This window comes from Bos indicus x Bos taurus, chromosome 19 (genome assembly GCF_003369695.1).
Source record: "Bos indicus x Bos taurus breed Angus x Brahman F1 hybrid chromosome 19, Bos_hybrid_MaternalHap_v2.0, whole genome shotgun sequence".
In the NCBI taxonomy this organism is placed as follows: Eukaryota; Metazoa; Chordata; class Mammalia; order Artiodactyla; family Bovidae; genus Bos; species Bos indicus x Bos taurus.
In genome coordinates this window covers 23,306,458-23,318,406 of record NC_040094.1, presented here as the reverse complement: position 1 = coordinate 23,318,406, position 11,949 = coordinate 23,306,458, and the positions used below count along the sequence as shown (strand labels likewise).

At 50.5% G+C, this 11,949-nt stretch overlaps 1 protein-coding gene across 1 annotated transcript; it reads right to left on the bottom strand.

The window, feature by feature from the left end:
* Window positions 1-2,419: 2,419 nt before the first annotated feature.
* Window positions 2,420-11,021, bottom strand: RFLNB (refilin B). The gene is made up of 3 exons (XM_027517649.1): window positions 10,740-11,021; window positions 7,928-8,037; window positions 2,420-5,954 (listed from the first exon to the last, which is right to left on the bottom strand). Exons 1-3 carry the CDS (start codon window positions 10,947-10,949, stop codon window positions 5,624-5,626), a joined length of 651 nt encoding a protein of 216 aa, XP_027373450.1. The 5' UTR covers window positions 10,950-11,021; the 3' UTR covers window positions 2,420-5,623.
* Between the last annotated feature and the right edge of the window lie 928 nt (window positions 11,022-11,949).

Genomic DNA, 11,949 nt, shown 5'->3' with positions numbered 1-11,949 from the left:
AAATGCAGGGTGGAGCCAAAAAAAAAAGCCCCTTCTTATGCTCTGAGGTTGAAAATAGTGTTTACAGTTTTGTTGTTTAGTTAGTAAGTCACGTCCGATTTTTTGGCAACCCCATGGACTGTAGCCCACCAGGCTCCTCTGTCCATGGGATTTCCAAGGCAAGAATACTAAATTAGGTTGCCATTTTCTTCTCCAGGGATCTTCCCGACTAAGAGATGGAGCCTGCATCTCCTGCATGGACAAGTGGGTTATTTACCATCTGAGCCACCAGGGAAGCCCAGTGCCACCATCTAAAAGCAATGGTTCATTCAAACAACCATCTGAAGCTGCTGGTCTCCAAAAACCAGTAACAGTTTCTCTTTCAGGGAAATAGGAGTGATTTTTATTTTTGCTAATATGCATTTTCTAATTTCTTTAAAAAACAAGTTTTCATCAGTAGTATCATAGAAACAAAGATACTTTTTCCAATTTTTTGGTATGGAAAATTTCAAGTATATACAAAGTATATGGACATAGCATAATGGAACCCCATGTACATAGCGACCGCACGCTGGGTTCCAAGAAAACTGCAATAACCATATGAAGCCATTGTTCAACTCATCATTTCCCAAAACTTATTTGATCACAGAACCTTATTTTACTCCATAGAAAGCACTTTGGGAATATAATGATATATACAAACCAATTGATAATGATTATATTCCAAAATAAAATTATTAGAATTTAATTTTGACAAGAGGCATTCCATGCAATAGGAGTCATTACTTAATCGAGTTATTAATTTCTTAAATTTCTGGGAAGTATACCAAATTATTAAGATTTATATTATTATTAATTATACCTACTGTTGGTTCTCTTAAGGGCACCAGCTTAATCTGATACACTTAGAAAGGTTGGAAAATTGAAACAGTATTAGCTTCAACACACTTTTGCCTTCTCTCTTTCTCCCCCCTGCCACCCAACCCCCACACACAAATTATAGCTTTAATCTTACATGGTTTAAATATTTTTCCATCAAAACCTTGGAACTGATTAGCTCATTCATTTTATAGAAAACTTACACCACATAACCTAAATGGCAAAATTAGCCCTCATATTGTCATTCCCATCAGCCAAGTGAGACTTAATTTCTATTAAAAAGAGATTTGCATTTGTTATTTGGCTATGCTGCTGCTGCTGCTGCTGCTGCTAAGTCGCGTCAGTCGTGTCCGACTCTGTGCGACTCCATAGACGGCAGCCCACCAGGCTCCCCCGTCCCTGGGATTCTCCAGGCAAGAACACTGGAGTGGGTTGCCATTTCCTTCTCCAATGCATGAAAGTGAAAAGTGAAAGTGAAGTCACTCAGTCGTATCCGACCCTCAGCGACCCCATGGACTGCAGCGCACCAGGCTCTTCCGTCCATGGGATTTCCCAGGCAAGAGTACTGGAGTGGGGTGCCATGGCCTTCTCCCCATTTGGCTATACCTGAATACAAAATATAAAGTTTTAAAAATAAAATAAAAAGAGATGAGCTTTCAAAAAATCTTTCAGCTGCACTACATGGCATTCAGGGATCCCCAATCAGGGATCAAACTCGTACCCCCTGCAATGGCAGCGCAGTCTTAACCACTGGACCACCAGGGAAGTCCTGAGACTGGCTTTTAAAACATGTTTGTAAGAATGATAATATGCATTCCTGGGACATGTTTATTTCTGAGTTGCAACTCCAAGACTAACAGATAAGGCAGAGCCTCCCCATGAAATGAAGGCTGGAGTGAAATAAGACACCTTCACTTTCAATAGCCCTTACTGACCTCTTTGCTTTACCCAAAGGGACTTTTCCTCAGGGAAGACAAGTCTGAGATTGAAGAGATGTGGGTGGTCATGTGGAATGTCGTCACTCTGACGGCCTCATTTTCCAAGATGTTGGAAGTGAGGACCTCCCAGTGCAGGCGCACTTTGCTTCCACCACCATGACCATTTCTGTGCAGGACCCCGTGGCACACACAAAACCCACAGGGGATCCTGGAGCCCAGATACCGTGTTTCTAGCTGTCCCTTTGCCCTACGTACAGGATTTTCCAGTCCAGAGCAGCATATCACAATAATAATCAGGCTGGGTTGGACTGAGGCATGGATTTCTTCTGCAAAATGGGAGGAAGGCAATTTGAAAGGGTAGGTGGGAAGGGACTGGCCTCACACCGACACTCACAGCGGCATCTCAGGGCAGATCGGTTTGGGGAAAGAGTACGCAAACAAATTCCTTGAAATTCCAGAGCCCAGGAACCCCTTGGAAAATCTTCCAGGAGAATGCATACCCCAGTCACAAGTATTATATTATTAATTCACAATCGCATCTCAAAATTTCTCAAGAGGAGGAGCCATTGTTCTCACTTTTCTTAACCCAACATTATGACTTGTTAAAAAAAGAGCAGCATCTCTGAGTTTTTTTTAAGATAATTTATTATTAAATGAAGAAGTCATAAAGCAAAATGGAGGGGAACAGATGTCAAACATAAATTTAAAATATCGTTTTCATCAAATACTATTCCTAAGGTTAGAAACAGGAAATGTATCAAATGAAGAGGTACTTAATCTTTTTCAAATGCCTGTGATTTCAAAAGAAAACCTTTCTCTGAATATCTAGATCATTATTACACAAAAGATTAAATTTAAGAGTCTGAGAAAAGAGACTTTTTAACTCATAAGTAAACGATATTTCCCAGACACCCTTTGGAATGTTTGTTTTTAATCAGTGGGTTTTAAAAATCATCACTTCCACCTTGAGAACTAATATGAATCCACCACTGATCGATGACATTCAATTTACATCTTCACCTGCTTCCTTTTTTGCAACTTTCAGCAAAGCAGATTTGGAGAAAAAGAAAGGATTCGAGAAAATTGCAGTTGGGTCCCTGGTGGATGACAAAATCAAAATCTGCTTTTCCATTCACACGACACATCCACAGGCACTCACTTCTACTTACTTTACTGACGTATTTCATATCAAAAAACCTCACATGTGCATCTCAACAAAGGGCCGCGTTCAAAGATGACGTTCCCTCCCACTGGTCTTTCCAGTTGTGCTGCCCACGACATTATCCTGAGCTCGTCATGTGTCTCCATTGGGCCAGAGCAATTGGAATTTTCTTTCTCATTGTTGTTTTAGTTGCTAACTCATGTCAGATTCTTTTGCAACTGTACCCTGTCAGGCTCCTTTGTCAGTGGGATTTCCCAGGCAAGAATACTGGAGTGGGTTGCCATTTCCTTCTCCAAGGGATCTTCCTGAGCCAGGTTGAACCTGCATCTCCTACATTGGCAGGCAGATTCTTTACCACTGAGCCACCAAGAAAGCCACGGGAATTCTCTTACCATAGTTTAAAAATTACATTTATCACTTGTCTTACATGACAAGCTTATGAAGTCAGAGAGAAAAAGCCATTTTTATTCATAAATGCCGTGTCACTCTTCCAAAAGCAGGAGGCATTTGCTGCTCTGCATGATGACAGGAGACTATGGGGTTCTGGGGTGCCCCCTGAGGGACCCCTGCTGAGCTTCATGGTGGCAAACTTGGGGCCATGGAGCCGACTGCACGCTCCACGGAAGGGATGCTTCTAGTCAGGCGCACAATTGGACATACTGCTGTTAAATTTGAGAAAGACAGCAGACCATTTAGCCCGCTAGGCCTCTGATGACTTCAAATGACAGTGATTATCGTCACACCTGCTCTCCTTTGAACAGAAGTCCCGCTGTGGCTCCAGGGTACCCACCGAGCCCTCAATTCCGCTTTCAGGACAGATGGAAGCCATCAGCACAAACCCGGAGATACAGCGGGAGTGCAGGCTTCCAGGACTGCAAGCACCTGACATCGCCTGGATGCAAAGGAAATACCCACGCTTTTGTTCTCTCCAATACCAGAAGAGCAAAAGCCATCTGCCACCGTCTTTACTCAAAATCCACGGGGATTGGCAGCAGGAAAAAGTCAGGACCAGGTGAGGCAGGGCGGGGTTGGGTGTGAAGCAGGGCAGGCAAGAGGCTGAAGGCCAGAGGCAGCCTGGCCTCTGTGCCCTCCTGGTCTGGCCCAGCCTGTGTCCCTACTTCTGTGGGGCCCCATCAGCTAAATTCACAGTTTCTTCCATTCACACTCAATGCCATGACTGTCACATTAAAAGGAACACTTGAACATGTACAGTCACCACGGCACCCGGGCTTTGGAGTTTGACTTGTGACATCACTCCCGATGTTCAGTTCACCTTTATTTCACTTGGGTTGGGGGTGGGGTGGGGGGCAGATTTCCTTGCTTTTTAGCTTAGAGCTCAGGCACCAGCAAAATTCCTCTGCAATGCCGACCCAAGGTCGCTGGAAAGGACACGCACCCTGATGAACCAGATCATTAGAAACATCTATCTCCCAGTGGGAATCAAGCCTTAGGTATAGCTGTTGGCTCCCACTGTGAGTAAAGTCCCCCTCGTGGACTCCCCCAAAAGTGTTTTCCCTAAGCATTCTCTCAAAATGCTGTTTCTCTCCAAAGGTGCCTCTGCTATGTTTTGCCTGGTGAAAAAATTAGGAAAGTATTTGGAAACCCCAAAACTCATATCAGGAAGAGTTAAACAAGCTTGTGAAGACATCATTGTTGTTTAGTTGCTAAGTCGTGTCCGACTCTTTTGTGACCCCATGGACTGCAGCCCATCAGTCCTCTGTCCATGGGATTTCCCAGGCAAGAATACTGGAGTAGGTTGCCATTTCCTTCTCCAGGGGTCTTCCTGACCCAGGGATAGAACCTGAGTCTTCTACATTGGCAGGTGGATTCTTTACACACTGAGCCACCAAGGAAGCCCCAGTGAAGACATTGTCAGATGCCAAAGGTTCAAGGCACTTTGCTTGGAACCAAGCTTGGAACCCACAGTGGAAGGAACTGGAACCAACCTGTTACCCCCAAACTCAGCCACCAGTTGACCTGACCCCACTGTAGAGGCAAGAATAGGGTGAACCTTTTCTTTCCTTCTTTCTTTCTTTTTTGAAAGGCATCTTATATTGTGATTTGGGTTTTTTTCCCATATCACAAAAAAAGATTTAGAGAATTCCAAAGAGTTATAGTTAACAGGAAATACAAATAGAAATTAAAAAAAAAAAAAACAGAATGGAACTCAACTCTCCACAGATTGAACCCATATGGGTGTCACAGCTCACTGAATTAGCACCACTTCTGTAGTAGTGAAGACACCCGGGGCTGAAATTTCTTCAAACTCACTTTTTCCATCTCAGGGAGATTTTCCCATGCTCTTCCTTAAACAGACTGACCAATGGGGGAAGCGCTCCCCCTCCTCCCTATTTCAAAGTGTGGGGCATTTTCCTTTCGCTCTAAGCCATTCTTTGATTTTCTCATCAAATTGAGACTTCGGGGAAGCTATGTAGCAGCAAATTAGGAAATATACTCCCTTTAAACACAGTTGGAAAAAAAAACTGTAAAAACCGAATTCGCTGGATAATTAGAAGCTACTGTGACATTTTCTTTTCTTCCCCAGGCTGGGCTTAGAGGTATCTCTGGGTTAGACTGTTCTGGGGCTAGAAGGACATGCGAGGGTTGCCTGGCCCAACCAGACCGGCCTGGGGAAGGGGGCCGGCCCCCCCGGAGCCCGCTCCAGTCAGTTCTCCTCCAACAGGTAATCACCGCCCGCGAACTCTGTGGCTTCAAGCTCCACGCTGGACAGGAACCTCCTCAGTGTCTTGCGGCAGTTGTAATCCAGGGTGGTGGTGTAGACAGTCTTGGGGTACTTGGGGTAGACGATGGTGGTGCTAAGGAAGCGGGTGGGTTTGTGGCGGGGCTCGAAGCGCACCTCCGCCTTGTAGTTGCGCCACGTGCTGCTGGGAATGCAGGTGATGGTCTGGCTGCAGGAGGCCACTGCCAGGCCCAGGGGCAGCTGGATGTCGTCAATGAAGTGCCTCTCTGAGTCGTACTTGACCGAGGACGTGTACCTGGGCGGGAGACACAAGGCCGCGTGAAGCCGCTCCTCGGAGCTGGGGGCACAGGGGTCCCTACTGTGACCTCAGACCTTGAGATGCGGTGACTCTGGGGAGAAGCCGCATGGAGTTTATGATGTGCTTACCCTGTGGTCCTTTCTGTTCTAAGCACTTTACTTCCAGGATCTAATTAATTCACCTTCCCAACAATGTCGGGAGAAGGAATTGGGGGTGCAGATGTTAAGGTCACAGTGAGAGGGAGCGTGCAGCTGGGGCCTCCATGCAGGATTCCCAAGTTCACCTGCATTTCTGCTCCCCACTGAATGGAGCTGGCTCCCACTGACTTAAATTTTCAGACTTTGGCCAAATTACTTCCAAGCCTCAGTTTCCTCTTTTATATATATATATGCTTATATATAAATAATATATAAATTTATATATTATTGGGTCTTAGTTGCAGTTGCACTGGATCTTAAATGCAGCTTGTGAGATCTTAGTTCCCTGACCAGGGGTCAAACCTACACTCCTTGCATTGGAAGCATGGAGTCTTAACACCAGGAAAATCCCTCCTTTTTGAAAAAGGTGCCCAGCATAAGCGGGTTTTGAAAAAGGTGCCCAGCATAAGCAGGGAGAGTGTTTAAACAGCAACTGCTATTGATGGGAATGATTGTATAACAAGGCAGATTCTCCTGTCCATGAGGGGTGAGTCGTTTCTCTGTCCCCTGAATGAACAATCATCTCTTTAATGAGAGGAGAAGGGAACCCAGACGTCCTGAATGCTGGTTCTGAAAGCTCTCTGATAACCAAATCCTGGTACTAGGGCCACCTCCGTTTTCAATTTGGAGACCCCTCAGGCTCAGGGAACCAGACGTGACCTTATCCATCAAAGCCAATTAACAGTCTTGATTTCCATAAAATAATTAACATCCACATTCCTCAGCAGCTACTTTATTATTATTTGTTAAGTACTTCTTGGGCAATTTGGGAGGCTTTTTTTGGAAGTAAAGCATGAATTCATTTGACTTCCTAATTATTGCATCTTCCCAGTTACTGAAACCTGTACAAGCATCACACATAGGCACAGATAACAGCACTGCCCCTCGCCATCCCCTACCCACTGGTCGGGGAGTAAGCATCAGCAGTCTTTTCAAATAAGTCTGACGGGAACATCTATTTCCTTGGGCAAGTAGGTTAAGGGGCTGGGGAAGCTCATGTCATGAAGGCATGTCCCCATTTGGTTCAAAATACAAGCTCTCCAGGAATAAAAGGCTGAACCGCTCACCTCCAAACTGCTGAGTCGCCTTTGTTCTGTGTCAAAGGGTTCTTTGTGTTCATGCAACGAAAATCCAGCTATAAAACCACTAGTTACCCAAAGTAAAATTCCTTTCTCTAAAAAGATGTGTCTTTTAACGGAGCCTTTCAAAGGCTCTCTGACCCCAGATGAGCCTGGGTAAGATAAATTCCCCGAGGAAGAACAGTACTTGCCCAGTGAAATCAGAACCTGAGAAACGGTGATAGCACCTTGATGCTGGGGTGGGGTGGGGGTAAGACGTGGAAAGCAGCTTCTAGAAAGTGGAATTCAATTCAGTTCAGTTGCTCAGTCGTGTCCGACTCTTTGCGACCCCATGAACCGCAGCACGCCAGGCCTCCCTGTCCATCACCAACTCCCAGAGTTCACCCAAACTCATGTCCATTGAGTTGGTGATGCCAGAAAGAGGAATTATTTTATTAAAAATGCTTAAACATCTGACGGCCACAATAAGTGAAGCATAAAAAGCAAGTTGCAGTATAACACAATCTCATTTTCATTTTAATAAGTGTATCTATATTCAAAAGGTTAGAATACAGACAGAACACCCCAAAGAGAACCCACCAAACTATAAGAGTTTGGCGCACTTCTGTTTAAAAAAAAATATTTAAAAACAAAAAGTATTAATTACTGGAATCAAAAACAGAAGTGAAATGAAATCAGTGCCCACTGTATTTACCTTACTTCTGTTGGTGGTAAGGGGTCAAGCTCCACTCCTTCGCCAAAGGACAGGGGGCATAACCTTGGTGAGCAGCCGGAGCCCAGGGGGTTGGGGAGAGAAGCTGGATTCTGCAACGATGGAGAATGCAGTCAGACCACAGGCCCATCTGATGCTTTCCCCACAGAATTCCTGGTTCTAGCCTCCGGCTGACGGGCCCAGCTGTGATTTTGTGGCCCCCACCAGGAAATGATGCCAGAGAAGGACTGATTCACAGCAGTAGCACAGCATGGACAGCTGTGTTCAAATCTCGGGTCTACCATGAAGGTGCTGGATGCCCTCAACAGAGTCACAGCCTATGCCCCACGACCTTCTCTGCACACCCGGGGTGGGAGTTGGGGGTCCCCTTCCCCGATGAGGTTTCGTGGAAGGATGAATAGAGGAAGCAAATCTGAGCTCAGCATTGTGACTGCGACCAGTCCCCAGGCCTACCGCATCATTGCACAGAAAGAAAACCGCCACGAACTGGGGTTTTGCTAACCAGAACCTTCAATTACGTGCCCCCAGCCCTATCACTGTCTCAGCAACTCTTCAGAAAAGGCCAAAACCAACAACAAGAAACGCTACCAGGGATTCTTTTTTTTTTTCACACTGAAGATTCAGTCCAACTTCCCTCACGTCCTCTGCCTCTGGGGCCGCCAGATCGACACCCAGCCAAGATGGAGGAATCTGCAAACTCACTGGAAAGGCAGACACCAGAAAGTTTTCTATGGCACCTTCCACTGTCCAGAAAACTCCAAGAACCAGAGCACGGCATCCCAGGGGTTCACCCTCTTCCAGGCTGGTCAAGGCATTGGGCTTTCTGATTCACCAAGCAGCCTGAGTCAGAGATAGGGCCATCCTCCACTGAGGTGCTCGCTTTTCTTCGCCTGATCTGACTTGAGTCAGGGCTTCTGTGTTAAGCCAGCCAAAGGGAGCAGCCCTCCTGGGGTAACTGGGAACTGTCATTTTCTTTGCCTGGTTTGAGAGAAGAACCTACATGTGGGCCAGGACATGGTGGTGGCAGCTCCACCCCTAGGGCTTCCAGGAAGCAGACATTTCTAGAAGGTTGACTTTAAGACTCAGGTTACCACGACAAGGTGTCAAATAGGGGGCATAAGGTGGACATACAAAAGCCAAAGGGGACCAGGTAGGTCAGGGAGAGGTGGGGGTCCCCAGGGTCCAGCCCTCAACTCAGGGTTGGGCGGAGGAGTTTAATAAGCCCTCACTGGGGCTTGAGAACTCAGGTCCGAGCGCCCGGGCGGGGCTGGGCACTGGCTGCAGCAGAGCTTCCAGAAACAGCCCCCAGCAGTTATGGGGGCCCTGCTCTGCCCACAGACACTCCTCAACCTAGGGGTGCCTTCCCAGCAGTCCTGGGGGCTGCAGGACGACACAGCCACCGAGAAAAGGCAGGCGACTCTCAACACTCACACTGCAGCCTTCTTCCAGGTGTCCACACAGACACTGGGTCCTTTTGCCCTGTCTCCTCCGCCTCCTCATTCCTGCCGCCAGCACTCTCTGAGCACACGCGGTGTGCCCCAGCGCAGGCTGGGAGTGGGGCGGGGCAGCAGGAGTCAGACTCCTGAACAAGGTACCCATCAGGGGGAAGGGAGGAAGTCACAGCCCCTGGCATGGCTCTGGGAGGCATCCAGGAAGACTTCCCAGAGGAGGTGACAAATTGGGTCCCGAAGGGCAGCCGGCAGGGGTTTGATGGACTGAGTGTTGGAGAGGTAGAAGGGGAGAAGCACGCCAGAGGGAGGGAGCAGCCTCGGGGGCACAGGTGTGTCCATCTGCTTGTGGTCAGGGGACGCGGAAGATGAGGCTATAAAGGGCCAGGCGGCCAGGGTTCTGAAGGCCAACATGGAGCCAGTGCTGCCTTCTAATGGAAACGAGAGAACACAGTGATGTTCATGGAGAGACAGGATCAAGAATTCCACACACCAAAGTGGGTGGGTCCCTAAGAAGCAGCAGCTGAACTGACTACAGTCAGTAGCAACTGACTGCTTCACTCAGGGAAGAGGGCTGCAAACAGCCATCCCCAAGGCAGAGGGGCGGGCTCAGAGCTCTGAGCTTGACTGTAGGCAGGATGTGGGTTCCTTGAACTCTAGGTAAAGGCAATAAACACTACCATCTGAGCGATTCCTAAGGTACTTGCATTTTCTCTTTAAAGTTTTAAAGTAAAGTAAAAGGACTCATCCTTGAAAGTTTCCACCCACCTAAAGGCTTCCCACCCATCATGCGCCAGATACAGGTTAGGTGATGGGCCAAGAGGGGCCACTGATCTCAAAAGGTCCCCTCCAAGGCTGCTAACAGTGCCCTAAAGCTGGCCCTCTTTGCTCAATGAATCAGGGAGTGGAGTAGATCCCTCTCCCCAAGACCTACCGGGAGTGGGGCAGGCCCGTCGGAACCACCGAGAGCGGGGGCAAAGCCCGGAGAAGCCTGGGGTTCCCTCTCGGTGTCCCAGGAACCCTCTGGCCCGGCCAGGTCAGGATGTGGTCAAGCCGCAGCCTGGCAGCCCCGGGGGCCGCCACCCCGAAGAGAGGAGGCGGCGGCCCGCCTCTCCCGGGGCTCCCGCGCCTCCCAGGCGATGACAATTTTCCAGCCACCGGCTCCAGCTGGCCAGGCTCTCGCCGCGCTCCCGCCCCGGGCTCCCGGCGCTGGCCACGCCGTCCCGACGGGCGGGCGGCGGCGCCCACAGCGCGCCCCGGGAGGGCCAGCAGACCGCCTCGGGGTCTGGCACGGGATGGGGGGATAGAGAGGATGCGGGGGAAGGGGCCGGAGCGGGGTCACTTACCGGGGCCGCGCGGGAGGCCGCTGCGTCTGGCTCCAGTGCCCCCGGGGCTGGCGTGCGCTCCCCGCCGCCGCCTCCGGCCGCTGCGAGAGCCCAGTGGCTGGGGCTGGGGCTGGGGGGCAGACCCGAGTCCGGACTGTCCAGGACGCCGTCGCCCTTCTTTTTCGTGTCCACGAGCTCGGGCACATCCTGCAGGCTCAGCCGGCCCACCATGGCGGTGCGCGCGGCGGGGCCGGGGCCGCTGCCCGCCGGCCGCCCTCCCTGCCAGCCGCCCGCGCGCAGTCCGGGTCCGCCGGCCGCCGCGCTCCCGGACCCGCCCCCCGCCCCGCCCCACCCCGCCTCGCCCGGGCCCGACCCGCCCGCGGTGGCTGAGCCGCCAGGCCGGGCGCCAGGGGCCGCTGCGCTCCTGCCGTGCGCCGCCCGCACTGCCCTCCGCCTGGCCGCTCAGCCCGCCGCGAGCGGCCGATCTCAGGCTCCGGGGGCGCCGGCCCGGGACCCCTGCCCCACCCGGCCGTCCGCCCCGCCGCAGGCGGACACAACACCCCGCTCGCACCGGGCCCACGGGCGCCTTGTCCCTTCGGCCTGGGCCAGCCGGGCCGACGGACGCTAGAATCTCGAGCCCTAGGCGTCGAGGGGAAGGCAGACTAGAGCCCCGGCTCGCAGAGGCCTGGGGAACCGGCCGAACCCAGCGAGCAAACAACTGGAAATTATTAATAGTTAATGCACTTCGTATGGTTCCAGCGGCCTCTTGGCTCAGCCGGGCGGCCTCTCAGGCTATCTCTGGCTCTCATTTCTGCCCCGGGGGGAAAAGAGCGCCTACTCCGTTTATCCTCAAGGGGACTCGGGGTGGGCGGGGGAACGCATCACGCCCCGGCCTGGGTGCTCAGCGGAACAGGTCGTGGCCACAGCGGGCAGGGAAATTCAGCGTGGGTGCAGAGTGGCCCTCGAACCAGATGAGAGGCTCAATCAGCTCTCCATCAGAGAGAAGATCTGTCTGAAGGGCTCTCTCCCTGGGGCCGGGCGGGGCGGGGACGGGGTGGTGGTCTCAGTCCTTCCTCGTTAGTTTGACAGAGAAGCCCTACCTGAGTGGGAACTCATTGCAACAGCTGCCCAACTGTAGAACTGGGCTGTTCTCATATCTAAAAGCACTAGAAAATTCGAGTACTGTTTCTCAGAGACCACCCCGAATATTGGGAAGTACAGGAAGTCCCCC

Bases quoted from the DNA above. Each gene is read 5' to 3' on its own strand.
- RFLNB (XM_027517649.1), bottom strand. From the start codon at position 10,949: ATGGTGGGCCGGCTGAGCCTGCAGGATGTGCCCGAGCTCGTGGACACG. The intron at 8,038-10,739 runs GTAAGTGACCCC...CCATCGTTGCAG, and splicing joins CGGCCTCCCGCGCGGCCCCG to AATCCAGCTTCTCTCCCCAA. The intron at 5,955-7,927 runs GTAAATACAGTG...TCTCCCGCCCAG, and splicing joins TTACCACCAACAGAAGTAAG to GTACACGTCCTCGGTCAAGT.